This window comes from Sceloporus occidentalis, unplaced genomic scaffold, assembly GCF_023333645.1.
Source record: "Sceloporus occidentalis isolate IW3139 unplaced genomic scaffold, rSceOcc1.0.p SCAF_1, whole genome shotgun sequence".
Classification (NCBI taxonomy): domain Eukaryota; kingdom Metazoa; phylum Chordata; class Lepidosauria; order Squamata; family Phrynosomatidae; genus Sceloporus; species Sceloporus occidentalis.
The window spans coordinates 133,784,207-133,812,087 of NW_028316981.1; the positions used below are offsets into that span (position 1 = coordinate 133,784,207).

The 27,881-nt window shown below is 42.9% G+C and overlaps 1 protein-coding gene across 1 annotated transcript in view; it reads right to left on the minus strand.

Annotated features, from left to right (window-relative positions):
* The window catches only part of NHERF1 (NHERF family PDZ scaffold protein 1), a 73,901-nt gene extending 57,781 nt beyond the window's left edge, over window positions 1-16,120 (minus strand). The window contains exon 1 of the mRNA XM_089536839.1: window positions 15,539-16,120. Within this exon, the coding sequence (XP_089392965.1) occupies window positions 15,539-16,030 (492 nt within the window). The 5' untranslated portion in view covers window positions 16,031-16,120. The remainder of the gene's footprint in view (window positions 1-15,538) is intronic.
* Between the last annotated feature and the right edge of the window lie 11,761 nt (window positions 16,121-27,881).

Consider the following 27,881-nt stretch of genomic DNA (forward strand, 5'->3'; position numbering starts at 1 on the left):
CACCTAGTCACTCTGTCTGACATTTTAACCAGAACCCTGGGTATATTGCCCCTGACTGAAGGACACATATTTCCAATGGCATATTTTCAGCTTCTGCTGAAGGTCACAAGGCAAATGCAGGACAGTGGTTTAGGACTGTTGACTACTTAGGTAAGTTCCGAACGTTCAAACGTGTTTTGCCACAGAAGCCAAATTCCAATTTGGGAATTGTCCAGGAGAGTGGAGCTGCATTCCAGAGATGGGTGGAAGCTAAGGCATAGGGCAAGGCCAGATGCAATTCTTACAAATCTGGCCCTTTTCCCACCAGGTAGCCAAAGCACAGTTCAATTCCATCCATGATTACTCAGGAGGAAGCCCCAGCTCAATAGCTCCCCTACCTGCAAACCAAAGTTCAGTTCCATGCCAGTTATTTTAAGTATAAACAGCTTCCTCTCTCTTATGAAGGATGGTTAACACATGATGCTGGGGAGGAATCTGAACTTCCCCCTCAGCTCTATAAGATGAACATCAGAGCTCTCAGAGCAGCTTTGATTAATGAATTTATCTGAATCTGTGTATTTATCCAAAACAAAAATTGGAGAAGGAGATTCAGATATGCAGGGAAAGATTGCTCAGTATCAGGGTTCACATGTGTTCTATTTTATATCGGATATTCCATATTTGGGTTTTTACAATCTGGTCCAGTCCCACACCAGGGAGATACATCAACAAATTCCTGTATTTGACAGTGGCTTCCAAGAGATCAACCCTCAAACATTTAGTATCCAGCAAATTGACCTCTTAATGGGTCCTAGAATTGATCAGGTCCCTGGAAGCCAAGATGATTAACTTGAGATGGTCATATTTTAGCCACATCATGAGAAGGCATGGCTCACTGAGAAAAAGAATAATGATAGGAAGGATGGAGGGCTGTAGAAAGAGAGGAAGGCCCCATGTAGATGGTTGGACTCTATTAAAGAGGTCACGGGTGTGAATTTGCAGGATCTGTTCTAAGCAGAGCAGTAGAAAATAAGGAGTCTTGGAGGTGTCTTATCCACAGGGACGCCATGAGTTGGGATCAGCTTGAAGGAGGTTATTAACAACAACAACAACAACCTGGCCTATTACAAATGCTGATGGTCTATCTGTTGGGAACATGGCTGGCTTGATGCCTAGCTTCCTCCTCTCCTATCTGGTCAGCTAGAATGATCAGCAAAGTGAAACTATTATTTCAAGATGACTGATCTGGCATTGTAAGATCTGTTTTTGAGGTTCCCATGAGATTTGAGGTCTCATAAGAGTCTGAATATCATTCAAGAGGTTGGAAGACCTATAAAGGCCTACTTCACATAACCCAGTCAGTCATGAACAGACATCTGACTTTGTCACTTATTATGGCATTTAAAATCTGGCAACCAAGGTTTGTGTATTTATCCAAACTGATATGGAGCAGTTTCTGGGCATGACCACCCCACTGTCTGAGACTTAGAACTGGACCTGCTTCTCCCTCTCCATATCTCACCTTCTTCTTCATAACCAGACTTCCTTCAATTGTTTTATATTTGCAAAAAACCTAAATACTACAATCAGAATTAAAGCAAAGTACATTAGATACTGCATTTTTTAAAGAAAAGGCATATAGCACCTGTGTTTCCATGCACTCCCTTAATAATTTATCTTTCTTATATATTAAGAGTAGCCTGCTGTTCAGGTTTATTCTGTACAAAACAAAGTTTTGTTTGTACAGAGGAGACTACAGTACAATGAATTTTCTAACATTCCACCCTTCAGTTAGATACTTGATACTGTTGCCACAACACAGTGTAGCAACACCAATTAGGCGAGCCCTAAACAGAAGGAACCAGCTAAAAACAGATTTTATGTTTTCTAATAAAACTGAGAGATCTGTACTTCAGAAAAGAATACAACTCATTGTTTCACCTTATCAGGATTTTGGCTTAAACCAGACATGGGAATCATGCAGTCCTCTAGCTGTTGATGAACTGCAGTTCCCAGCAGTCCCCCTTTTGGTTATGGTTCTATGGGTTTCTGGAAGTTGCAGTTCAGCAATATAAGGGGTCGGATATGAGTAGACACAAGAGACAACCTCATAATTTCATGGTTTTTATATTTCATATTGGGAAAACTTTTTCTCCAAGGCAATCAGTCTTTGCTGACTATCTTGAGTGATAACTCCCATCATTCACAACAATCATGATGAGAGTTGTGGGCCAACATGTCTTACAGGAATCTGATTGGGATCTTTTTCCCTACTGCCTGTCTTCATTCAACAAAACATTGTGAGCTAGGTAATGCTGAGAGACAGTAACTTTGGCAAGATCACCCAATGGGGTTCCTGGTTGTGTAGGGGCATAAATCTTTATCTCTTGCCCTAATGCTAACCACTACACTCCAATGTCACTATGCCATATTCATGAGGCTTTAAGCAGAGTGGCCCTTCTCATTTCACCATCCAAATATAATCAAAGAACAGCAATCCTAGCAGCTGAAAGATTCCAGCAAAAACCATGTCTGCCACTCCTAACAACAGAGCCATCAGGGTGGCCAAATGGAATGAACCATCAATGTTCTAGGGTTAAAGTCCATTCAGGACAACAGTTAACAGAACAGTTTAGTCATAAGCAGAGGAGGGGAAAAGTGATGACTCAGCATGGATACAAAGTCCTGTTTTCTACCACTGCCCCTGGCAACACCTCCTACTTGTACCCAGGCAGCACCCAACACCATTTGGGCATGTTATTAGAGAATAGCACAAAGCATCAAGCTTGAATCCCACTGCAATGGAGACAAGACACCCACAAACTTCAGTGCTTGGTCTAGAAATCTGTAAGATAAAAAAAGGGTAGGCTCAAACCTTTACACTCAATTCATTCGTCCAAAGTACAGTAAATGCTACTCTTCTGAATCATCTCATAATTAAAAGCCAAGTCACAACAATAGCACATCAACATCCCACTGGGAGGCCCCCTTGTGTCTATTATGTGGTTACTCCTGGTACTTTCACCAGGAGCTTAAGGGCCCTTTCACAAGAAAAACTGTAGCATTATGACCCCTTCAGGTGCCATGACAAAGACTAAAAGACTGTTAGTTTGTCAGTCAAAGGCAACAGAGAAGGATTTTAAAGGCTCCTCCCTAAAATGCAAATCCCAGAATTCCATAGGATGTGAGCTTGGCAGTTGAAGTGGAATCATAATGCTCTAATTCTATAGTGTGCAATGATGCTAAGTTAACATGAAACATTTATCTGCCAGCTAGGAGTGACCAGCAAGGCATGTTTTTAAATTAATAATGTTATAAATTATTATTTATTATTATTATTGGAGGCATGTTTTTGTATTTATACCTAGAAGCTCTAAGTTTTAAGAATGCCAATTTCTTCTCTCTCACACCCTTCCTGATCCTTACTCATTTTATTTCTTGCATCCATCCAACAGCAATATTGGCTTACCAGATTACTGTTAGAGAATTCAAAGTTTTGTTTTGTTACACCGCAGGTGATCTATTAGCTTACTGTGGATTTTTCTTTCTCCCTCCCCAGTTCCCTCAATTATAGTCTCAAACAGCTGTACCTCTTAGAGGAAGTGCAGCAACATCACTGCATCCTCCACCACCTTGTCACTTTCAGTTTTGCTGTTCTGGGTATGCCTACAGAATCTGACCCACATAAGACATTCCTCTGAAGGTAGTGGGTTCCGTTGCATCAGAACATCTCTCTGCATCAGACATAAGGTACAATTAGTAATGCCATGACGGCAGGGCTTGAGGGCAGAAGTCCAGCACCCCACCCACTCCTAAACATAGCAGGTGCCAGCTCACTGTATTCTGAAGTCAAGGGAATAAAAGGTATTACCATCTAAAAGGAGGGAGGCATAAATACTACTAAGGTCAGGGTCCAGTAATGGTGAACCAGATCAGTGCATATGATCCAAACGCACTAGCAGTTCTTTCATGAAAAAGTGTCACACATTCTGGGATTTTGGGAAAAGAGAATACTCTTCATCAAAAGCACACACATGCACAAAATCTTAATCCACAGCTGATTTGTGGAATTCTGGTCACATATGCTTAAAATTACCTAAGCCTATGAACAAACAAAGGTATTTCCTGGTTTCTTCTGTCATTTACACCAGGGGTGAGAATCAACTGTTGTTAGAGTGCAACTCCCAACAATCCCAGCCAGCACAACCTAGAAGTACTAAGAGTTGTCCTTCTACAATTTCTGGAGATGGCAAAATCCCCGGCCACAATTTGCACCATGAGCAACAGTTGTTTGCCAAAACATTCTTGTTGTCTGCCTTCAAGTCATTTCTGACTTACAGTGACCCTAAAACAAAGCAACCACAGGGATTTCTTGGCAAGATTTGTTCACAGGATGTCTGTCCTTGCCTTCCTCTGAGCATAACCCAAATTCATGGCTGAGACAGAGAGAGTGTGATTTGCCCAAGGTCACCCACTGGGTTTCCATGGCTCAGTGGGGATTTGAACCCCAAGCTCCAGAGCCAGTGTCCAATGCTAAAATCACTGCACCATGCAAAGGTACATCCCACTAAATTCTTTGGGGCTTATTCCTCAGTTAGCATGCAAGGCACTGCAACCCTGAAAGCAAACACAGTGCTGAAAGCTTCATAAAACATAAAAGCTTGATTAATGTCCCCCAGTTACAACTAATAGTTTCAGATCAGTTCAGTTTAAGCAACAAACTAGTCATCAAAAAGAAGGCACGAGTTCTCTAAGCAGAGAGTAAAGGCAGTTTTTGGTGTGTTTGCACGTTCTGAGGAAAAGCAGCATTCAAATCCCCACTCATCTATGAAGATGACTGGGTGACACTGGGACAATCCCCATCTCTCAGCTTAACCTACTCTTATAGGCTTCTTGCAAGGATGGTATGTAAATGTAATTAATACTATTAATAGTATTAGGAAGAAGATCAGCAATAAAAGTCCCAGTTAGAGAACTGTAAGGACTGCAGGCCTTGCCTAAGACTGATTGAATTTTAATTGAAAGCAACTCGATTGGGACTGCTCTGAATTCATCAACTGAGCTAAACAGAATGAAGTTTTCATTCACAAATTTCTTCTCCCTTCACAAAAGACCAGCTAAGCTAGATGCATAGGGAATCAGCATGAAATCCCTGAAAATACACATGGTTATTTCACAGGCAAGAATTCTCCTGATCTAGTTACAAATGCACACACACACACACGGATCCCAGAAGTGTTTTGAAGGTGTGGAATCGGGTCATTCTTAATTTTTCCTACTTGTAGGTACATATTTTTTTCCTAGTAAAACAAACAGGATGCACTCCATTAAAATAAGAACCACCACAAATTAATGAAGCAGGGAATAATCTGACTACCATGAAAACCATGACGAAAATAAGATGTAAAAATAAGAAAATATAAAGAAAAATATAAGGAAAGTGAAAAAATATATAAAATATTATTAAGTGAATGTAATGGTGCTTCTAAGATCTCCTATCACATCCCTTCCCCCCATCACTACTGTAAAAGCAAAAACTGTGGAAATACGTTGGAAGATACACAATCACACATAATACTCTTGAAAGAAATGTAAAAACATTTATATCAACCAAGTTCAAGGTGCAGAAAATCAGGCATGAGGAACAGTCAGGGGCAGAGTAAATTACATCTCTCATCCTTCATCAATCAATCATTCTTAAATATGAAGACTCTTACAAGCACAATGTATACCTAAAAGTCATCTCCATGTATCCCATCTAGCTTACTCCCCAATATATGTGCATAAACTGGATCACAGGCACTTTGTTATTCATAGGAGGACTCAACTACAATAGCTTCCAATTGTTCATGTGTGTGTGTGTGTGCATCATTTAATACACTTCTGAGAATCGTCAGCTATAACATAGGATTCTTGGTGGTCCACTCTGCCTGATCATTTTTTACCAGGATGGCTGACATTCCCATTCTACTCTCAGTTGGGCTTCAGCCTCCACGCACCCACTGTTCTAAGGTCTATGCACCAGCGCATACACATACATACTCTTAAGACAGAGAAACTCAGTTTCTCTCCACAAACACAAACAAAACAAAAAGCATTAACCAAAACAAATCTTCCATCTTCCATCAGAAGACTATAATCAACAGACTTGGTTTCTTTTCTCTTTATGATTGCTGATTAATTAGCAAAATATTTTGAGCAAATGCCTTGCTTCAGATGTTAACTGCAGGCGGCAGTTACCACCTGGAGATCTCAGTGACAGTATTTACAACAAAGGACAAAGGACAAAACAGATTAGCATCTCAAAGGCACAGCACAATGTCTTGAGCTCCAGAACCAGGAAGAGGACATTCAACTGGTATGGCTACTCAAGGAGGTGCTACTTAATCCATGGATCAAATAGTAAATCTGTCCAAATCAAAAGAAATATCTGAGCAGTGAACAATACAGACCCAATAAACTATGATAAATCTGGAACACTAATAAGTCTTCCAAAGAAAGATAAGGTGACATAAAGATGTCAGAGCACCCACTGGCCACTTCTGGAAAGTGTTATCAATTGGCCATGCCCAGCATGTTTTGCTGTCTGATGGCTTATCTATGTTTCACGTACAAAAGATGACTGGACAGACACCAACACTGACAGGACAGACACCTCCTCTGCACCAGGAAGCAGCCACCTAAGTTAAAGGATGCCAGGCAAACCACTCCCCACCTTACTGTCAGTACTCTAAATAATTTGCCATCTCACCCTGCCCAAACCCTGGCCTAGCCATATACATATTTCTGTTCCAGCTTCCAAGCCCAGTCATTAATCTTCCAATTTGTATTCTTGTTCAAGTCATTTCCAACTAAAGGCAACTGTCACAGAGTTTCTTTGCAAAATTTCAGTAAAAATTGTAATTTCCTCTCTTGTTCCTAAGCGGAGGAATGAAGAACCACTGAGATAAATTGCTTTCAATGATTCCTTCTTCCAGCTTTCTTTTGAAAGCAGTTCATCTTTAGGAAGACATATTTGTTAGTGAAAAGCAGCCAAAGTCATTCATTCCTAAACAGCGTAAGTTCAAACACCCTATTACCTCAAAATATTTAGAAGAGTGGTCCCCTGTCATTGAACAAAAATCAACGTCTTCATTTCACTAGCAAGTACAAATATTTACGGCTAATATATGCCTGCAGTATACTGTTCATTATTACGCTGTGAGGCTGCTCATTATACTTCGGTTGCTTGACTAAATGAAGATGGTCCCTAGGGCTCTCTTACAGATGTGGTTGACCAATGCCAATTGGGGCATTATAAACAAGTGCAGGACAATACACATCAACTACCAGTTTAGATTCTCAGCTCTATAAAAATTTCTGAATAGATAGTAACTCTTGTTCAGAAGCAGTGCCAAACCATTTTTATCTACATAAAAAACAACAAAGTGCCTCTGCTCCAAGAGTGCAGCCCTTTAACACTAAACAATTATAGTGCTATGATTTCACTTCAACTGCCATGACAACATTCTCTGGAACCTCTGGATCTGCAGTTTAGAGGGATGTTTAAAACATCTAGGCCTCTCATATTTTATATGCATAGACCGGAGATATGAATTTCAGGGTTATTTGGTTTACCGACAATATATTAACCAACATTAAGTAATCATCAAGCTAGTGACTATCCTTTTTAGTCACTAAGTTGCAGACTTTCCTAACAAACACACAGGCTTCCAGTCCATATCATTTGAAGTCAGGTGGCATTTGTCCAGGCACAGAATGGCCAGACCTTGGGCTGTAGAAGGGCGATATGGAATGGGCATTGTGAAGACACACCCAACTAAAGGTGGTGGCAGGTTTGGGTGTGCAACGCCAGTACCCTGGTGAGATCAAACTCTTCTACCCAAAAAGGCTCTGAAGCTGAGTGTAAAGTTCAAAAAGGGGAAAGTTTAATTTAAAGAACAAAAATAAAGAGTTTTCTCCTCCCCAGCTCTAGATAAAAGATACTTTACAGTTTCAGCAATCTTCAGGGAGTCATCTTTCTGGGTCTGATCTTGGTTTGCTCTCCTCTCTCAATGGAGCTGGTGCAGGGTCTTTCAGCTCCTGAATTCCTTTATTCACTTGCTGCTGGTAACTAAAATGGCTAAGTGGTGTAAGAAATGCCCTTTCCAGCTGTCTGGGCCTGTTTGCCACCAAAAACAGCTCTCTGTCAGCTCACAGCCAAGACTGCTCCAAACTAAAAAGCCTCTAGCTAAGGCAGAGCATGCTGGGAAAGGGCAAACCAAACCTGGAAAAATGCAGGGGATCCTACAGCTCCTCCCACAGCTAATACAATGAATTTTCCTACACTAAAATATTCTATGGCCTGAACCAACACGAAAGAAAGTGCAGGGGGAGATTCAAATAGTCCTGGCAGGACATCACAGGCATGCCTAGAGATGCCTGTGTGTCAGGCAAGGCAAGCACACTGTGCCCAAGTGTGAGAGTTGTGTAACTCTGGATACTTATGTGTATCCAGCTAAAGACTATTCCAACCTATGCAAAGCTAGATACTAGTTTTATATATTTATACCATTTGCCAAGAACTGGGTCCAGTGTATCTCACAATAATAAAACAATTAGGAAAAAATGGTTTGGTATCACATAACCAAGCACGATGTTCATGCACCTTACTACCTGTCCTACATTCCTATTTAGTGGGAAATCATAGTTCAGCTGAACTAGATAAACTATAGTTTACTGGTAAATCAGAAGGAGCAGGGGAGGTAGCTCAAGAGTGCATGCCAGGAGATGGACATGAGTGCACAGAGTGCTCATTCATGGAGCACCAAGCCATGGCTGGGCAGCCACAGAAAACTTGGTGACAACTAGCCAATTCCACAGCAGTTCATAATTCTACTGCCAGCCATTTATCATGCCAGCTTGACTATCTGTTTATTTTCCCTAGAAAAACATAAATGTTATGCAATTAGCTTTTTCTTGATTACTTTGCTGACTTATCTCTTAAGAATCACTCTTAAATACCACTCCTTAAGAGGTGGTAGAATTCAAGTCTACAAAAGTTTATGAAAGCTCATGTTACCAGCTTCTTTCTTTTAGTTAGTTTCAGAGATGGTCCTTTAAGAGTTAGTTTCCTGTTACAAGAGATAAATGATACAGGAACTATTTGGCATTGCAGCCAATAGCTAAATGTAAATTCTGTGTTTTCTCTCGAAAGAGGGTGAGCTAAATAATGCCAGCCTTTATGTTTTCATTTAAAAAAACAAATTGAGATCAGTTATTTTTCCTTTGCCTTCTGACATCTGCAGCACTTCTGGAACCAATTCATTTATCTTCCAATCTCCGTTTTGAGATTAAATCTAAATTGCAATCTTCTTCCCCATCCTAACTTTTTTGAACCTTTGGTTTCTTCACCATGCACCACCTTTACTACCACTGACTCCAAAGATGGGCAACTTGTGGCCCACCAGATGTTTTTGCACTGCAACTCCCATCAATCCTGAAATACTAATGGACCTCCCTTCCATATGAAGCCGCTGGGTGAGATCATCCGGAGACATGGGGCAGGGTGTTATCGGTACGCTGATGACACCCAAATCTATTTCTCTATGTCTCGGATTGTTTCAATGACCAAGGAGGGAATCTCCTGCCTGAATGACTGCCTGAGGTCGGTAATGGATTGGATGAGGGAAAACAGACTTAAGCTGAATCCAAATAAAACAGAGGTACTCGTGATAGGTAACCCCAATCCGGGTATGGAGATAAGTTCACCAGTTCTAGATGGGTCACACTTCCCCTGAAAGACTGCATCCGCAGCTTGGAGTGCTCCTGGATTCGTCGCTTCAACTGTCTTCTCAGATTGATGCAACAGCCAGGAGTGCCTGTTATCAGCTCTGGCTGATACGCCAGTTGAGCCCCTACCTGGAGCAGCAGGACCTAGAAACGGTCGTACATGCTCTAGTAACCTCTCGTCTTGACTTCTGCAGTGCACTCTACATGGGGCAACCTTTGTGCCACGTCCAGAAGCTTCAATTGATACAAAACATGGCAGCCAGACTGATCACCGGAAAATCCAAGTTCAACCATATTACACCTATTTTAAAATCACTACATTGGCTGCCTATTAGCTTCCGGGCACAGTACAAGGTGCTGGTTATCACCTATAAAGCCCTACATGGCCTGGGTCCAGTCTACTTGAAGCAATGCCTCCTCCCATACAATCCTTCCCGTACGCTCCAATCCTCCGGGAAAAACCTCTTACAATCTAGAAAGACCAGACTGGCGGTGACCTCCCGGAGGTCCTTCTCTGTCACCGCTCCAAAAACGTGGAATGACCTGCCGGAAGAGATTCGCCAATTATCCTCACTCAAGGCTTTCAAAAAGGTGACAAAAACCTTTCTCTTCCGGCAGGCCTTCCCCGATTGATAATACCCAGAACCAACTGAATCCCCCTCCTTTTATTATTTTTCTTATTTGTGGTTTGTCTAGTAACTTTGTCATATTGTTATGTATTTTTAACAATGTTTTATTGTTTAATTTTATACTTGGGAGGGAGGGTTGGGCTGGGGTCTTGTAGGGCTTGTTGTTTTTATTGTTGTATATTGTATAAACTTTGCTGTTACCCACCTCGATCCTCAAAACGGAAGAGGCAGGATATAAATAAATACTTATATTATTATTATTATTATTATTATTATTATTATTATTATTATTTTATTGTGATGGCCATTAGTATATGTGTGATGTTGTCATTTTGTTATAAGGATTAGTTATATTTATGGAGAAGATGATGCTAGGGTCACTGTTATCAATGGGTCTCCTTTAGTGGGGACTACCAAAAAGATTCAGACTAACAAGTATGTACTTCTACCCTTTTCCCACATGCCTCCTATAATCTCAGGCAGTGGTTTTGAGCACTTGTCTGCTCTGTTTTGAGTGATGTCTGCTGCAGTTTACCTTGCTATAAACCAAGTTGTATTGATGTATTTATTCAATTACTCTAGGCCAGTCTACTTCCAGGAGTGTGCAGATCTCAAGGATAACTGGTAGGAGATGAGTTGTGTGAATTCTCCAGTCCAACAAACATTTCCACACAAGACTGAGCTGCAAAGTTCTCTTCAAACTAGCATCCCCACAGTCTAGCATTCCTCAGACTAGCATTCCCAACCAAGACTCAGGCAAAAAACAAAAAGCCCTTGCAATACAAGGGCTGGGACCTGGAGAATTGTCAAACAGAGTATAATTGATTACTTTTTAGCATTTATACTCACTTGATTGTGTCTCCTTTGAAATATTGTTCAATAGCCTCCATATGTTTCTGGAAACTCTTTTACTGAAAGGATGAAGGGGGGGAGGAACAAAAGGAATGTAGCAGCATCTTTAACGCTAAATGCTTTTTATTTTAGCATGAGCTTTTGTATAAGCCGTTGTTGGAGGATTCATACATTTTAAAAAAAGACAGGGTGTAATAAATACTTAAGTGTTTATATGGCTCCTTTCCAACAGATTACTTTTTTGAATGGTTACTTTTTGGATAACAATTCCCAGCCTTCATTAGATTAAAGAATGTGGCTTCCACCTCCTACAGCACATAGCAGGATGCACACTTCCACTGACAGAGGAAGTCACTCTGTGCAGCTAAAGAACAAAAACAAACAATCACAGACTAGCATGCATCTATACTGTTTGACACCATTTTAACTGCCAAGCATCCTTTCTACAGAGTCCTAGGACTTGTAGTTTTGTGAAGCACCAACACTCTTTAGCAGAGGTGTAGTTGTAGTTTAGTTGTAAAACTAAAAATTCCAGAATTTCATAGGATGGCGATACAGCACTTAAAATGATGTCAAACTGTATTATTTCCATAGTGAAGATGCACCCTTAAAAGAGCTACATGGGCATAAAACAAAAACATGTCTCGGAGTAATGTGTTGGTTATCTCGGGTAAAAATGCTTTCACTCTCTCTCCTGGATATAACATCCTCTTCAAAAATCCAGAGAGAAAGATTAGGTGGGTGAGAGCACCAAACAAGACCTTTTGTACAGCAACACCTACACTTTGGAACTCCCTATGCAGATCAGTTTGTCTTCGTATTTGACTAACATTAGACAAGAAGTAAAAGAAAAGTCTTTTACTACAGGCTTTTGATGGCTTCCAGTATCCACTGTCTCAAAAATGATCATACAGTAAAAATCCCTTGATGATTTGTTAAGTTATAGAGATGGGATACCTCATATTATGGTTACTTTACAAAATGTTTTTACTGTGTGACCATTTTCTAGATAGTTTATATAGTTGCGTTATTCCACTGGACATGTAAAATTGTATTATTGTAATAGACTCATGCAATTTATAGTTTAGTAAGTTTTTGTAGTATTGTTAAGCAAGCATTCACACAGGAACCTGACTTTCCTGGGTAGTCTTTTTGTGTTACTCAGTTTGGAGACCTTCTGTGTGTAAGTGTACATACCCTACATTTCCCTTTCCATATTCACTCTCAAGCTGGTTTTAATGATGGCCTTGCCTTCTAAAATTTGGTTATGTTGATGCACTGTAGTTGTTAATGTGGTGTATCTCTTAGAGAGGAGCTTGAGGAACAAAATAAATCGTAAATATTTTTTATTAATAAGTGCTAAATGTTAATGTGCATGTTTAGTTAAAAGTAATTCCCCATTATGTTCAAAGGAGCTGACTCCCTACCAAATTTGTTTAGGCAGGACTGTAATCTTAGTGCCTATTGGTTTCTCAGATCCAGATCTATTTCTCAAAGCCAATGGATCACATTAAGTAAAGGCCTGGGAATATGTAGCTTTTCAGATGATGTTCACTGGAAAATGGGAGATGCAGCTCAACAACATCTGGAAGACCACAAAATGCTCATCCCTAAGCTCAATCACATTAACAATAACATGAACTGACTTACAGATGACAAAACCAGAGTTTGTTTTCCCGATTCCTGGTCTGTTTCTCTCATGCTCCTTTTGTCAGCTTCTATCACAGGGTGGACAGCTGGAGAAACATGATTTTGAGCTCAATCATAACAATAAGCCATGGACTAAACATGCCAGAGTTTGTAAGCTAACAAATGTTAACTTCTAATCATACTTTATGGCTGGCTCCCCAACCACAGTTGGCTTGCGTGGGTAGATTTGGTCACAGCAAGGTAGCATTCAGCAGGCCACAAGTTGGCTTACTGTTCTGTGCTAACCCTCATCACTGACTTTCTCCATAGGGCAGACACAAAAGAAAAAGCTGAAGGAAATCTGAGCTGCAGTCATCAGAAGCTTGCCCATTTCTCAGTAGCTAATAGTCCAGTGAAAACATAAACAAGATTATAAGTGAGAAACTATGGGAAAGAAATCCAGAATCCAAGAAGTAATAAGAAATGAAGCATTTGACACACAGGAGTGCTTTTGTTCCAATCCTGGCTTTTTTTTATAGGTCCCTGCACCAACTGGAGCTCAAAGCAGAACATGACTTGGCCAACGTCACCCAGTGGGTTTCCATGGCTAAGTGGGGATTTGAACCCCGGCCTTCAGCGTCATAGTCCAACACTCAGGCCGCTACATCCCACTGGCTCTTACTTCACTGACATAACTGAAAAAATTCACCAGTTAGATTTTAAATGCTAGATTTCAAGGGCATAGTTAGCAGCCAATTACTTGAGTCAGTCTGCCGTATTGCAATCGCTTTCTACCCTTAAGGTTCAGAACGGGAGAAACAAGCTGCCAGCTGCATAGCACTACTGCAGTTAAGCCCATAATCCTATGCCCATATACCTAAAACTAAGCACCCCCAGGCTGAGTGGGATTTATTTCTCGAGTGCAAGGTCGTATTGTAATGCATGGGGGGGGGGGGGGGGTTTAAGTGGAGGACAGTACCCAAAATCCACCAAGAGCTGGTCTATTCAGAGGCACTGGATATCTTTACGTTATCTTGTTAATTATATTGGAATAAGAGAATGGTTGCTGTCAAGAAAGCCTTTCCTGCTGTCCCAGCAGAGCTGCAGAGGAGTCCTGTCTGAACTCAAGTGTATCCCAGAAAATGGAGTCGAAAAGTACTGAATTCACCAGAGGTTCTTTCCACTGAAGTGATTTCATGCCAGGACATCCTGCCCACCCACCCACCCTAAACATAATACAACATTCTCCCTAACCCTAAAACAACATCTTCTCTACCCACCTAAGCTTACTACAACATTCCCCCAACCCTAGTACATTCTCCCTACCCACCCACCTTAGGTCTAGTGCATCCTACCCACCCACTCTACACCATCTTCCCTACCCACCCACCCTACTACATCATACTCCTTAAGTGTATTACAACAACAGTACCCACCTGCCCATCCTCCCTACCCAACTACCCACCCTAAGCCTAGTACAACATCCTCCTTATCTACCCACCTACTCTAAGCCTACTACATCCTAACCATCCTCCCTAAGCCTACACCATCTTCCTGTCTCATGCACCCTAAGCCTAATACAACATACTCCCTAACCCTTTTACACCCTCACTACCCACCCACCATCCCTGAGCCGAGTACTTCCTACCTAACCACCCACCCTAAGCCTAGTATAGCACCCTCCTTACCCACCCACCATCCCTAAACCTACTACAACATCCTCCTTAACACTAGTATGTCCTCCCTACCCACCCACCCTAAGCCTACTACACGGTCTTTCCTACCCACCCACTCACCCTAAGCCTCCTACAACATCCTTCCTAACCCTATTACACCCACCATCCCTAAGCCTAGTCCTTCCTAACCACCCACCCACCCTAGCACAACATCCTTTGTCCACCCACCATCCGAAAGTCTACTACAACATCCTCCCTACCCACCCAAAGTCTACTACACTGTCTTCCCTACCCATCCACTCACCGTAAGCCTACTACAACATACTCCTTAACCCTATTACACCCACCGTCCCTAGGCCTAATACAACACCCTCCCCACTCAGCCACCTGCCTCGGTAAGCCTGCTACAACACCCTCCCTAACCCTAGCTCTGCCCCCAACCCCAGCCTCCCTAAGCCTAGTCCTTCCTACCCAGCCAGAGCCTATTATTATTATCATTATCATCGTCATCATCATCTTTTGGAGCAGCCCCCAGGGCAAGGGCACCCTCAGTACCCCTGGCAAGGCAAAGAGGCTGGAGGGGGCGTTTTGATCGAGAGTTCCTGCATGGCAGAATGGGGTTGGACTGGATGGCCCTTGGGGTCTCTTCCAACTCGAGGAGTCTGAGTTTTCCAAGAGCCCAGCTGCCTCTCTCTCTCTCTCTCTCCTTGCATGCAGCTCACTCACAGAGAGCCAACGGAAGCGCCCCAAGCGCTCGAGAAGGAGGTCACATTTCATAATGAGCCACAAGATACAGAGAGAGAGAGAGAGAGAGAGAGAAGCCCAAAGAAACCTGGCCTCTCTTCCCCCGGTTTGGCACCGCTTTAGCTCTTTGCCTGACTCAAGGCTATGGAATTCTGGGAGTTGGAGGTTGTTGTGGGGCCCAGAGCGGAGCAAAGAGTTAAAGCGGTGCCAAACCGGGTTATTTCTGCCGTGTGGCTGCAGCCCTAGCTCTTTCTTTACCAGCGGGGCCGCGTGGTTGGCTTCCTCCGCTTGGGGCTCCTTGGGCTCAGCCTCCTCTGCCTCCTTCCCCTTCTCCTGCTGCTTCTCTTCTTGCTCCTGCTGCTGAGGCTCTTCTTGGGGCATCCCCCGGAGGAGCTCCTCGGTGCACCGGAGCCCCAGTTCCTGGAGGCGCTGGTCGGTCTGGGCGTCCACCACCAGGAGCCGGACGGAGCCCGGGGAGCCCCGGATGCGGCTGACCACCTGCTGGTGGCTCTCCTTCTCCACGTTCTCGCCGTTCACCTCCACCAAGCGGTCGCCGGCCCGCAGCCCGGACTTCTCGGCGGGGGACTCGGGCTCCACCAGCCGGATGAACTGGCCCACTTTCCCCTTCTCGCTGTGCAGGTGGAAGCCGTAGCCGTTGGGGCCCTTCTCCGGGCAGCACAGCCGCGGAAGGAGCGAGGACGGCGGCTGCGGAGGAGCAGGAGAAGGAGGGCTCCCTCCCGAGTTCTCCATGGCTCTTCCTCGCAGGGAAACTCCGCGGGAAAACAGCGGCAGCAGGTGCGGGCAAGTGGACGCCGCTGCTGCGCCTCCACCAATCGCCGCTCTCCCTTCGCACTCTGAGCGTTCCAAAGCCCCGTCATTAACATTTTTATCCCAGGGGCGGGCTCAATGGCACCAATCAGAGCCGCGGAGGGGAGGAGCCAGGCGTTCCGAGCCCGCCCACTTTCAAGAATTAGAACGCAGAGCGGAGGCGGGGATATGCAAATCGGAGAACCAGAACAAGGTCGCCCCTCGTCCCTGATTGGCTGTTTCGAGGCCAAGGAAAGGTTCTCTCTCGCGCCCACCCAGGAAGTTGGGGCGGAGCTGGAAAGTGGCGACAATCTCCGGGGCTGTATTTTAATCATTTCTTCAATTGCGGTTGTATGCCGCCTTTCTCCCAGGAGGGACCCAAGGCGGCTCACAGATTTTTAAAAAATGTTTTTAATGTAAAATAAAATTTAGGTGTGGATGCTTCCTCCTCGGGGAGGCTGGAGTAGGGTTGCCACATCCCAGGCCCTCATATTCACATATTAATATTTAATTAATTAAAATTTAATTTAACTTGCATAATAATATTCTTAATTTGCATTCTGCTTTTTTCAGTTTCAATGCACTAATCGTCACCCTTTTCTACCCCTAGTTGTAGGAAACAAGTGTTCCCTCGGGATTGTTGTTAACTGTTGTTAATTGTTGTTAACCACCATTCCCTTCTCCTTTTGTCTCGTGTCTTTTTAGATTGTAAGCCCAAGGGCAGGGAACCGTCTAATTAAAAATAATAATAATTGTAAGCTGCTCTGAGAGCCTTTAGGGCTGAATCAGGGACATAGCCAGGATTTTAGGAAGGGGGGCTCCAGACTAAGTGCCACCATTATATTGGGGCTTGGGTGCGGCGGCACAGCAGCATGCACCATTCATTTTTCTAACGGAAGGGGGGGTCCGGACCCAAGAACCCCCCCCCCTTGGCTACGTCCCTGGCTGAATCATAGAATCATAGAATCAAAGAGACCTCAAGGGCCATCCAGTCCAACCCCATTCTGACATGCAGAAAATCCAGATCAAAGCATACCCAATAGATGGCCATCCAGCCTTTGTTTAAAGACCTCCAAAGAAGGAGACTCCACTACACTCGGAGAGAGTGTGTTCCACTGTCAAACAGCCCTTACTGTCAGGAAGTTCCTCCTAATGTTGAGGTGGAATCTCTTTTCCTGCAGTTTGCATCCATTGTTCCAGGTCCTGTTCTCTGGAGCAGCAGAAAACAAGCTTGCTCCCTCCTCAATATGACATCCTTTCAAATATTTAAACAGGGCTATCATGTCACCCCTTAACCATCTCTTCCCCAGGCTAAACATCCCCAGCTCCCTAAGTCATTCCTCATAGGGCATGGTTTCCAGACCCTTCACCATTTTAGTCGCCCTCCTTTGGACACGCTCCATTTTCTCAATGTCCTTTCTGAATTGTGGTTCCCAGAACTGGACACAGAATTCCAGGTGGGCCCTGACCAAAGCAGAATACAGTGGCACTATTACTTCCTTTGATCTAGACACTATACTTTTATTGATGTCGCCTAAAATTGCATTGGCCTTGTTAGCTGCTGCATCACACTGTTGACTCATGTTCAACTTATGGTCTACTTGGACTCCTAGATCCCTTTCACATGTAGTCTTGCTCAGCCAGTAAATACTGTAAATAAACTGCCTTAGAGTCGACCCAGACACATGCATTGTGATCCTGATATCCTTACCGCCAAGGAGGACAAGGCACTGCAAAATGGAGGGCTTTCCAGAAAAATGGAGGACAGGACCAAAGAAAAGCTGAAAACACTCCTAGAAAGAAAGTAAGAAAAATCATGCTTCTTAGTCATGCTCCAAATGAGGAACATTCTGGAATTTTTCCTGGATGGATGGAAGATAATGAAATGGAGGACATGTCCTGGAAAAGGAGGATGTCTGATCACCCTGGACTCATGGCGCCCTTGCAGATGAGGCATCCCCAAGACCTCCCTGTCCTTCACTGCTCAGGTCCTGCAGGCCCAGGCCCATGGCCTCCCTGACTGAGACCTACAGTGTCCTTCTTTTTTCATGCCCTCTACCTTTCTAGAGTAGATCAAGACATAAAAAACAAGGTAGTTTGGGATATTACACCAAGTAAACCTAGACTTCAGGATTGGCAGTCCAAGATACTTTGCTAGCTGGGGAAAGGGATAAATGGAGCAGCATGCTCCCCCACATCTAGAAGGCGGCAGGTTAGTTCTGGGGAAACAAGGCAGTCATCTTAGAACCCAACACCTTATTGCCACCTCTCTACACCTGCTGCCTGAGCTGACCTCCTCACTTTGTCTAATGGTAGAGCTGACTCTGAGGGCCAGTGTGGTGTAGTTATTTAAGTGTTGGGCCATGATTCTGGAGACCAGAGTTCAAATCCCTGCTTGGCCATGAAATCTACTGTGTGACACTGAGCAAGCCCTCCCTCCACGGCCAACTGTCATCGTCCAGCGTGGAGGGAGTGAGAGGGCGGGTCCAACACCATCGGGACTGCCCTGAAGGGACAGAGCCCTCCCTCCACGGCCAACTGTCATCGTCCAGCCTGGAGGGAGTGAGGGGGTGGGTAGGGGCTAATTTTGTATTGCAATTTTTATTGTACACCGCTATGATCATTGCGGAATAGCTGTCTATAAATAAAACATATTATTATTATTATTATTAGCTCTCGGCCTCAGAGGAAGGCAAATCTTACCAAGAAAATCCCATGATAGGTTTGCATTAGGGTCGCCATAAGTCAGAAATGACTTGAAGGTACAAAACAACAACAAAAACAGACTATGATCTGTTTCCAGGTAAGCCTATCCACCTCCCTGGTGAGTATAGTTATTTGCGAACAGAAATATTCTATCGTAAGTGCACATCTGAATGTGGAAAAAGTGGAGAATCCTCAGTTCTGCATAGATGCTCATTTAGATCTCATGTTGATCCCACCCACTGGAAGTGTGGGTTCCATTCCACAGTTGTCTTTTGGGATGTATTTCTGGCCATGCTCTTGAATGTGTCTCAGCACTACAGTCTAAGCTATCCCACGTTTTCAGGAGAAGATGGGCTGTAATGTAAACACTTCTCCAAGCATTCCCAAAACCAGTTCAACATGCTACAATGATTGGAAAGTCCTTGTATTTTAAAATGGCTGCAGACACCAGCCTTTATTAATCATTAATCAAAAATGCAATTTCTTCCCATTGCCTATCAACCATCTAGCAGTCTGTTTTATCAAGGAGCCAAGCCACAAACTACACACTTGGAACAGACTGGGGACCATATGGAAAGAAAGAAGAGGCCACAGGTTCTTCCTCTCTGGCTCTAAGGGTGTTCGCAGTAGTTTCTTCAGCTACTGCATTCATCAGCACAGGAAATGTTTCATCACTGGAAGATACTTCTCTGCATGGGTATTTGAAGCTGTTATTGTGTTGCCACCCATACTAATCCTACTAGTTCAGTTTGGGCTAGCAGCTTGGGGAATTAGAATTTGCACAATTCCTGCATGATTTGGCCTGAGTTCAGATCTGTTGATTCCATATACCCGGTTCCTAACTTGACAGCTACTTGCCTAAACCTCCTCTTTTACATTATTATTAAAGTTCTGCAGTACTGCAGCTTCCTGACTCTTTTTCATCCCGCCATTTTATTAAATGGACACATTCCTCACAGATTAGACTGCAGCATAGACTGAATTAAACCACATTTTAGTAGTGTGGGAAATGGTATGGTTCTTGTTGTGGACTCCAACTGCAAGCATTCCTTACTACTGGCCTTTGTGGCTAGGGCTGATGGGAGCTGCACTTCAATATCCCAAAGGACTACATGATTACCACCCTTGCTTTGCCACATACTTTCTCTGTATCTTAATTTCTCTTCAAGTAATACCTAAAGGAAGGGGGAAGATATTCACAGCATCTTTGCTTAGAGAGATTTTTTTTCCTTGTGAAGACTTGGTTTACCTCACATATTTGTCAAGGTCTTGCATTAGATTTTAATTTGTTAGTTATTGGGCCATGCATGCTCTTTCTAGGGGGCAAGAGAAAGAATTTAGAATAACTGTCACACTTGGCATTATTAAGCTGACTAAGCACCAAGGGAAAAGGAGGCAAGTGTGTACAGAGGGAGGGAGAGAAAGGGAGCACAGAAGAAGAAAAGCAGAACAATCAGGTGTATAACAATTCATGGCTTCTGGCCAAGGATCCTGTTTAATTTAAACAGAGAATTAACCAAGATGTTCTTAGAGTGATAGCCCTATAAGTCACTTGTGACTGATATGGGGGTAGGGAGAACAGGTGCCAAAGCGGAGGAGCTCTTGTCCCTGGGACTCTTGAGCCAAAGAAAGGGGTGCTTTCCTACTAGTAGAGCTTCCATGTCATGTAGAGGTAAGAAAACATGATGCAACTGCAGTAGTTTGTGTCCTTGTGATGTGCAGAAAGTGACTGACAAGTGGAGTCAGAGATGTTTATCACACTATGCTCTTAAAGAGCTACTATTCCAGTGTGACTCCTCTAGCAGCCTCCTGTTGCATGCTGGGATTGGCAGTTTTAAGGAGCTGAACTTCTCTGCCTGAGAATTCTAAATACCCCTCCTTAAAACTGCCAATCCCAGCATGCAACAGGAGGCAGCTAGAGGAGTCACACTGGAATAGTACCTCTTTAAGAGCATAGTGTGATAAACATCAGAGTGAATCCTGCATCTCTGGAAGGAACCAGGCTCCTGACTTGTAGCTGTTTGAAAATGTCTTTTCTGGTTTAAAGGACCAAGGAAACTGGGCCAAACTCCACCCTTGTATGTGCGCTAGTTTATACATTCCTTCTGTTTTGAGAGCCAAGTCTGCTGAATATAGTGGGGTGGTGCAGCTGATTGAAAATGGAGACTGTAGAGCATCCAAAGGCAGAAGACAACTGAAGAACTGAAGTGAGGTCTTTCTAAAGCAGGGCTGAAGCCCTCCAGATGTTGTTGGTCTGCAACTCCTGTCATTTACATCTGTTGCTCTGCTGGCTACAGGTGATAGGATTTGCAGTCTAGCAACTTCTGAAGGGCCACAAGTTCCCTACCCCAATTCTAAAGAATTTCTGTGATCTTTTCAGTTACCAAGATGGCTTCACACATTATACGTCTATGGATCCATAAAGAAATATTTTATCTGTCCTGTAAGATTGCAAATGGGCATGATTGAAAAGGCATCCCCCCCCACCCCCGAATTACATTGGAGCTCCTCTTTCGTAGTTGCAAATAAAGAGGGGGGAAATTCTGTGTACTCCATAAGTTAAAAAGGAATCAGAGTTGGGCAAAATCTTTTATTATGACCACTAAAATGGCGCATAACTGATGTGAGCTTCTGAGTCCTCCAGAGGGCATGGTAACATGGTATAAAAACTGAGAAGTGAAGAAGTGGCAAGTCTAAGCATTTGTGTGGGTAGACATGACGAGACAAGAATTTGAGCTATGTGTCCAAAGCTACAAACTACAGAATAGATCCATTGAATCAATGGAAACAGGTAAGTCAGCAGTTGCTTAAGTTCCTTTGATTCAATGGGTCTACTCTAGTTAGGACTAAAAATTGGATTTCGGCCTCAGTTTTTGCCTCATAGTGGGAATCCCAGTTCATGGTGGAAATGCTGTGGACATTATTTATATTAGCAATTGATAAGTTTCCCCATAATTATTTGATTAACAAACTGATTAAATTTGGAATAGATGGGAACACTGTCCGATTGATCCATACTCATAGGGTAACCGTGATCAAAGAGTAATCATCAATGGTTGAGCTTCAAACTGGAAGGAGGTGTCACATGGAGTGCCTCAACATTTTTATCAATGACGGGGTAGAGGGTGTTCTTATCACGTCTGCAGATGACACAAAATTAGGAGAGTGGCTAACACATTGGAAGATAGAAACAGAACTGAAAAGTCCTCAATAAACTTGAAAACTGGGCAGAAATAAATAAAAACAAATTCAATAATTCAACAGAGACAAATCCAAAATTCTAAATTTAGGCCACAAATAACCAAATGTACAGATATAGCATGAGGGATGCTTGGCTCAGAAATACTACGTGAAAAAAAAGACCTTGGAATTATTGTTGATCTGAAGTTATACGTGAATCAGTACTGTGATGTTGCAGCAAAGAAGGCAAATGATATTTTAGCCGTAGAAGCATAGTTTCTGAGTTGAGAAAAGTGTTCTGTATTCTGAGCTGGTCAGGCTTTATCTGGAGTATCATGTTTAGTTCTGGGCACCTCATTTTATGGATATAGGCATGTTAGAGAAGGTTCAGAGAAGGCAATGATAAAAGGTATGAAAAACAAAACATGAGGAAAGGTTGAAGGAGTTGGATATTTTTCAGCTTGTGAAGAGAAGACTGAGGAATGCTTTGATTGCAGTCTCTGAATACCTTTAAGGGCTGTTGCAGAGAGGAGAGGGCAGGGAAGTTCTCTGCTGCCCCAAAGGTAGGATCATGTTTAATGGTTTGAAGTTTACAGGTTTGAAGATTTCAGTTGAACAGTAGAAGGAATTTCTTGACAGTAAGAGTGGTTTGACAGTGAAACCAACTGCCCAGAGATGTTTCTTTAAAAAAAAAAACTGTAAAAGTTTCCCCTTTCACAAAGTTGTCAAATTGTGTCTGAGTCTGACTGTAGATTACTAAACCAAAGAGCCAGCATTGCCAAAGATGTCTCTGTGGGTCATGTGGCTAGCATGACTGCACATAACACTGTCACCTTCCCACCAACTTGGTATCTATTTTTCTACTTGCACTTTTACATGCTTTTGAACTGCTAGGTTGACAGAAGCTGGGACTAGAGACAGTAGCTCACTTAGTCCAGTGGTGCCTGGGCCTTCGCCAAACTTGCAGTCATCAAAGTCAGCACCTTAACTACATCTACTGCGTCTGGCTTCAAAAAGAGGTTGGACAGCTACCTGCTGGGGATGATTCAGCTAAGCAGTGAGTTAGACTCCATTGCCCATGAGCCTGCTTCTAACTCTGTGATTCGATGACTATGACTCATTGGAATGAACAATTAATGGTTTCTCTCTGTTCCCACTACCTACAGAGATACTACCTTGTCCTGTGGCTCACAATGAATCCCATCCTGGAGCCCTGGTGGCGCAGTGGTTAAATGCCTGTACTGCAGCCATTCACTCAAAACCACAAGACTGCGAGTTCAAGACCAGCAAAAAGCGCCCAAGCTCGACTCAGGCTTGCATCCTTCTGAGGTTGCTAAAATGAGTACCCAGACTGTTGGGGGCAAATTAGCTTACTTGCTAATTATCTTACTTGCTGTTCACCGCTATGATCTTTGGAATAGCGGTATATAAATAAAACAAATTATTAATTATTATTATTATTATCCTGGGAGAAAGATGGGATATAAATCCTTGAAATAAATTAAATTAAATTAAATTAAATTAAATTAAATTAAATTAAATTAAATTAAAGCCCTACATGGCTTGGGCCAGAGTTACTTGAGAGAACGCCTCTTCCTACATAATCTGCCCTGCACTCTCAGAACATCTGGGAAGAATTTATTAGAACACCCAAAGATCAGATTAATAGCAACTTCCCACAGAGCGTATACAGTCATAGCCCCTAAATTATGGAACAACTTGCTGGAAGAGATCCGTCTTATTACTACCTTAGATGCTTTTAAGAAGTCACTAAAGACGTATCTCTTCCGGTGGGCCTAACCACCCGATCTTCTATGAAGAACCTAAGAAAACCCTACTTTTGGCTGTAATACTGCATGTTAGATGATGTTTTTATTGTTCTGAACTGCATTTTTAAGTGATGATATTTTATTGTAATCTAGATGTTATTGTGGTTTTATGCTTGTCATTGTGGTTTTATGCTTGTAATCCTGCTTCGATCCATTGGGAGAGGCGGGAAATAGAAATAAAATTTATTATTATTATTATTATTAAAATATAATTATATATAATATAATCAATTTCTTGCAAGACAGAAGCAGCTCCCTTGGCAGCCAAATGAGCTGCCCCCGACATGCAGCTGGGATTACACTGAGACACTGAGTAAATAATTTTAATGAATTTAGTGGCAGGCAGAAAGATCACATTTAACTTTTTGATTGGATTGGGGAAATGAGTTGGAACAAAAAGGAGGTGAAAGACTGAGAGTGAAAACTGCCTTCTTGTTCATTTTTCCAAGGGATCACAGGAGCAAATTTGAGCAGTGCATTTTTGGAAAGGGCTGCTTCATCTGTCATGTGAGGTAAACCTGGTTGGAATGGACTTCACTGACTTCCTCTTGGGTAGCTGCCAGCCTACAATCCCTCTTTTCAATCAGGGACAAAGGAGGGTCTGGAAGATTTACAGATCACCTGAAACATGTAGGAGGAAGCAACTCTTAGCAAGTTTAGTGGGTTAGTGCTTGGCACAGCCTGGTCCCCATTGTTCCCTTTCCACTCCCCTAGGATCAAGCATGTAGTATGGATACAAGGAATCTGACCCGTGGGTGGGTGGGGGAACATACCTTTCAGCTACGTAAACTACCCAGAAAACCCCATTATAGATTCTCTGATCCAGAAAACCTCATGATAGATTCACTTTAGGGTCTTCATAAATTGGAAACTACTCGAAGGCACACAACAACAATCACATTTAAGCTTAAAGAATCGAATGTTTGCCTGTTTTTGTTGACTGGGGAAGGGAAAGAGATTAATTCAATTTTTCAAGTTCATTACAGCAAGTAATAGCCCAGAAAAAGAAATCAAAGGGCAGGGGGAAACCCAGCAGCTTCTCAATTAAAAGATTTGTTAGTTTAAAATCTGGAGGAGTGTAATAAAGAGAGGCAGCATGTAAAGCATTATTGATGGGAGTGGAGGAAAGCGAATATGGTCTTGGCTTTTAAAAGAGGATTATAAAATGTGATGAACTTGTGTCTTCTGAGGAGAACTTGGAACAGATGAGGCTACACTGTTCAAAGTTCAGGTGGCGAGACTGACAGACAGCTGTTAAAATAGGCAGGTTTATGGGAGGGCTCAAGATGTAGAAGACCAAACAAAAAGTGGAAAAATTGGGGGGAAATCACTTCCCCACCATTTTTTTCAAAAAATTTTTTATGGGAGAAAAAAACAGATTATGGAATGTTTTATTTTAGAATGGGGAATAAACTGATTTAAAAAAGGTGTGCACATATTAATTGCCCCAAAATCACTTCTGAAAACTATGTCAGAGGAAGGCTATATAGTATCGGATTATGACAATTCCTGGTGTTGGCTTCCTTTTCTCAGTTATTTTTGTGAGAATGAATGAGTTATGTCTGTTTAATACTGTGGAAAATTGTATATATGTGCCATCAAGTCACTTATAGATTTATGGTGACCTCATGAATTTCATAGTGTTTTACTCAGAGGTGGTTTTGCCAATTCCTGCCTCTGAGGTATAGCCTACAGGGGGTGGCAATGGCAAATCCCCTATGAAGAAATTTGTCAAGAAAACCCTATGAGAGGCAGTGTGGTGTAGTGGTCTGAGCATCAGACTGGGACTCTGGAGACCAGGGTTTGATTCTCTGCTTGGACATGAAACCCACTGGGTGACCTTGGGAAAGTCACATGCTCTCAGCCTCAGGGGAAGGCAATGGCAAAACTTCTCTGAACAAATCTTGCCAAGAAAACCCTTTGATAGGTGTGTGTTAGGGTCTTCCTAAGTCAGAAACAACTTGAAGGCACACAGCAACAACAACAACAACAGGATCACCTTAAGGTTGCCATAAGTTGGAAATGATGTGAAGGCATGCAACAGCAACCAAAAAGTTTTATTTGTAATTATATTCTAAATAAACAGAATGTATAATCAAACATTATAAGTTATTCTGTAAACTCAAAAGCTAACCTGACCATCCTTGAGAGTGAGTTCCACAGCCGAAGTGCCAGTACTGAGAAATGCCTGTTTCACGTACTCACCAGCCTAGCTCCTCAAGGTGTTTGAACATGCAACAACCTCCATTGAGATGCTCTCACATTCTAGTAGGCATGTACTGGAGAAGGTGATCTTTAGATATCATGGCCCACACTGCATTAGAGCTTTGTTTATCAAAACCAACACTTTTAATTGAACCTGGAAGCAAATTAGAAGTAAGCACAGTTGGTATACAACCAATGCTATATGGTCTTTTAAGTGCACCCCAGACAAAGTCTGGCTGCTGCATTTTGTACTAGTTGCAGTTTCCAAGTATTTTTCAAGGGCAATCCCATATAGATCACATTAAAGTAATTGGGAGGTTATTAAGGCATTAACCACTATGGCCAAATCCATCCTCCCTAAAAAGGACAGCAGCTGGTGCATCAATCAGATGATGCTTCTTTCTATAGCAGCCATATGGTCTTCAAGGGTCAATGCTGGGAGCACCCATTGATTTCCACCATTCATTCCAGATACAAATCAGCAGAAAGTGGCTTTACTTTAAGGTAACATTAGCAGAAAACTAAAAATATCAGACATTGGCGCGTTACAGACGGCCCAAAATGGGTGGTCTCGTGCCGCTGCCGGTTGCTCCGTGAGGGAGCCGCAGCAGCCAAACCACGCGACTCCCTCACAGAGCAAAAAGAAGCCCCAAAATGGTGCTTCTTCTTGCACCCTGGATGAGATGCCACGAGGCGCTACTCGTGCACTCGCGGCATCATATCTGGGGCGTGATGTGCGGACGCTATGCGTCCGACACGTAAAAATGGCGCCCGTGTGTATAGGGTGCCGCCATTTTTACGCCCTCGTCATGTGCTAGGGGTGAGGCCAGTGTGGACGCTAGGTCCTCGGCCAACCCCTAGCACGTGATGGGGGAGCCGCAAAGGCTCGTTTGTAATGGGCCCTTATTAGCTTTCACAAGCGGTATGCTAAAGAGAGGATGGGGACAGTGGCTCTGAAACCATTTCTCACCAAGTACCTGAGGTTGGGATGGTTATGTTTTGGACTACATCACCCAGAATCCTCTAGCTAGTATGGCCAGCAACCATGTTGGCTGGAAGGTCTGGTAGTTTTGTTGTTGTTGTGTGCCTCTGAGTCATTGTTGTTGTTGTTATGTGCCTCCAATTCATTTCTGATTTATGGCAACCCTGTTATTGTTGTGGTGGTGGTAGTGTGCCTTCAAGTAATTTCCAACTTAGGGCAACTCTAAGACAAACTTATCATGGTGTCTTGTTGTTGTTGTTGTTGTTGTTGTGTGCCTTCAAGTCATTTCTGACTTATGGCAACCCTAAGGGTTTTGTGTGGCTGAGAGTGTGTGACACACCCAAAGTCACCTTGTGGTTTTCCATGGCCGAGTGAGGCATGTTGAAGGAGTTTATCACACGGGAGGAATTTCTCTTAATTTTGAATTAAAAGAAAGTGGGGTCAGAAAGCATTCACATGAATTCGCTGGTTCAGTGAATTTTTGTGACTTTGAATTGTGTTTGAACTGACTTCCCATTGCCCCAAAATTGCTTGCCATTGCCCCAAATTGCATGTGATCACCTCTCACGCAATAATGTGAAACCCCAGGATTGCATTTGGACTGACTTCCCATGGCCTGAAATTGTGTGTGGTAGTCTATCACGCAGTAATGTTAAACTCCATGATTGCATTCAGATTGCCATTGGATTATACTTCCAATTTCCCTTGTCTGATAATGTCCTAACACTCAAATCATTACAGCCCAAAGTCACATTTTCAGATTCTGCCAAAGATGCTCTTTTTCCCTTGGCCAGGAGTAGGTGTAGCTAGAACCTGTCTTGGCAATCCACTTGTCCTGACAAGTACATTGATTTCAGACATACAAGCATGCTAAGACTTGACTTAAGCCTAC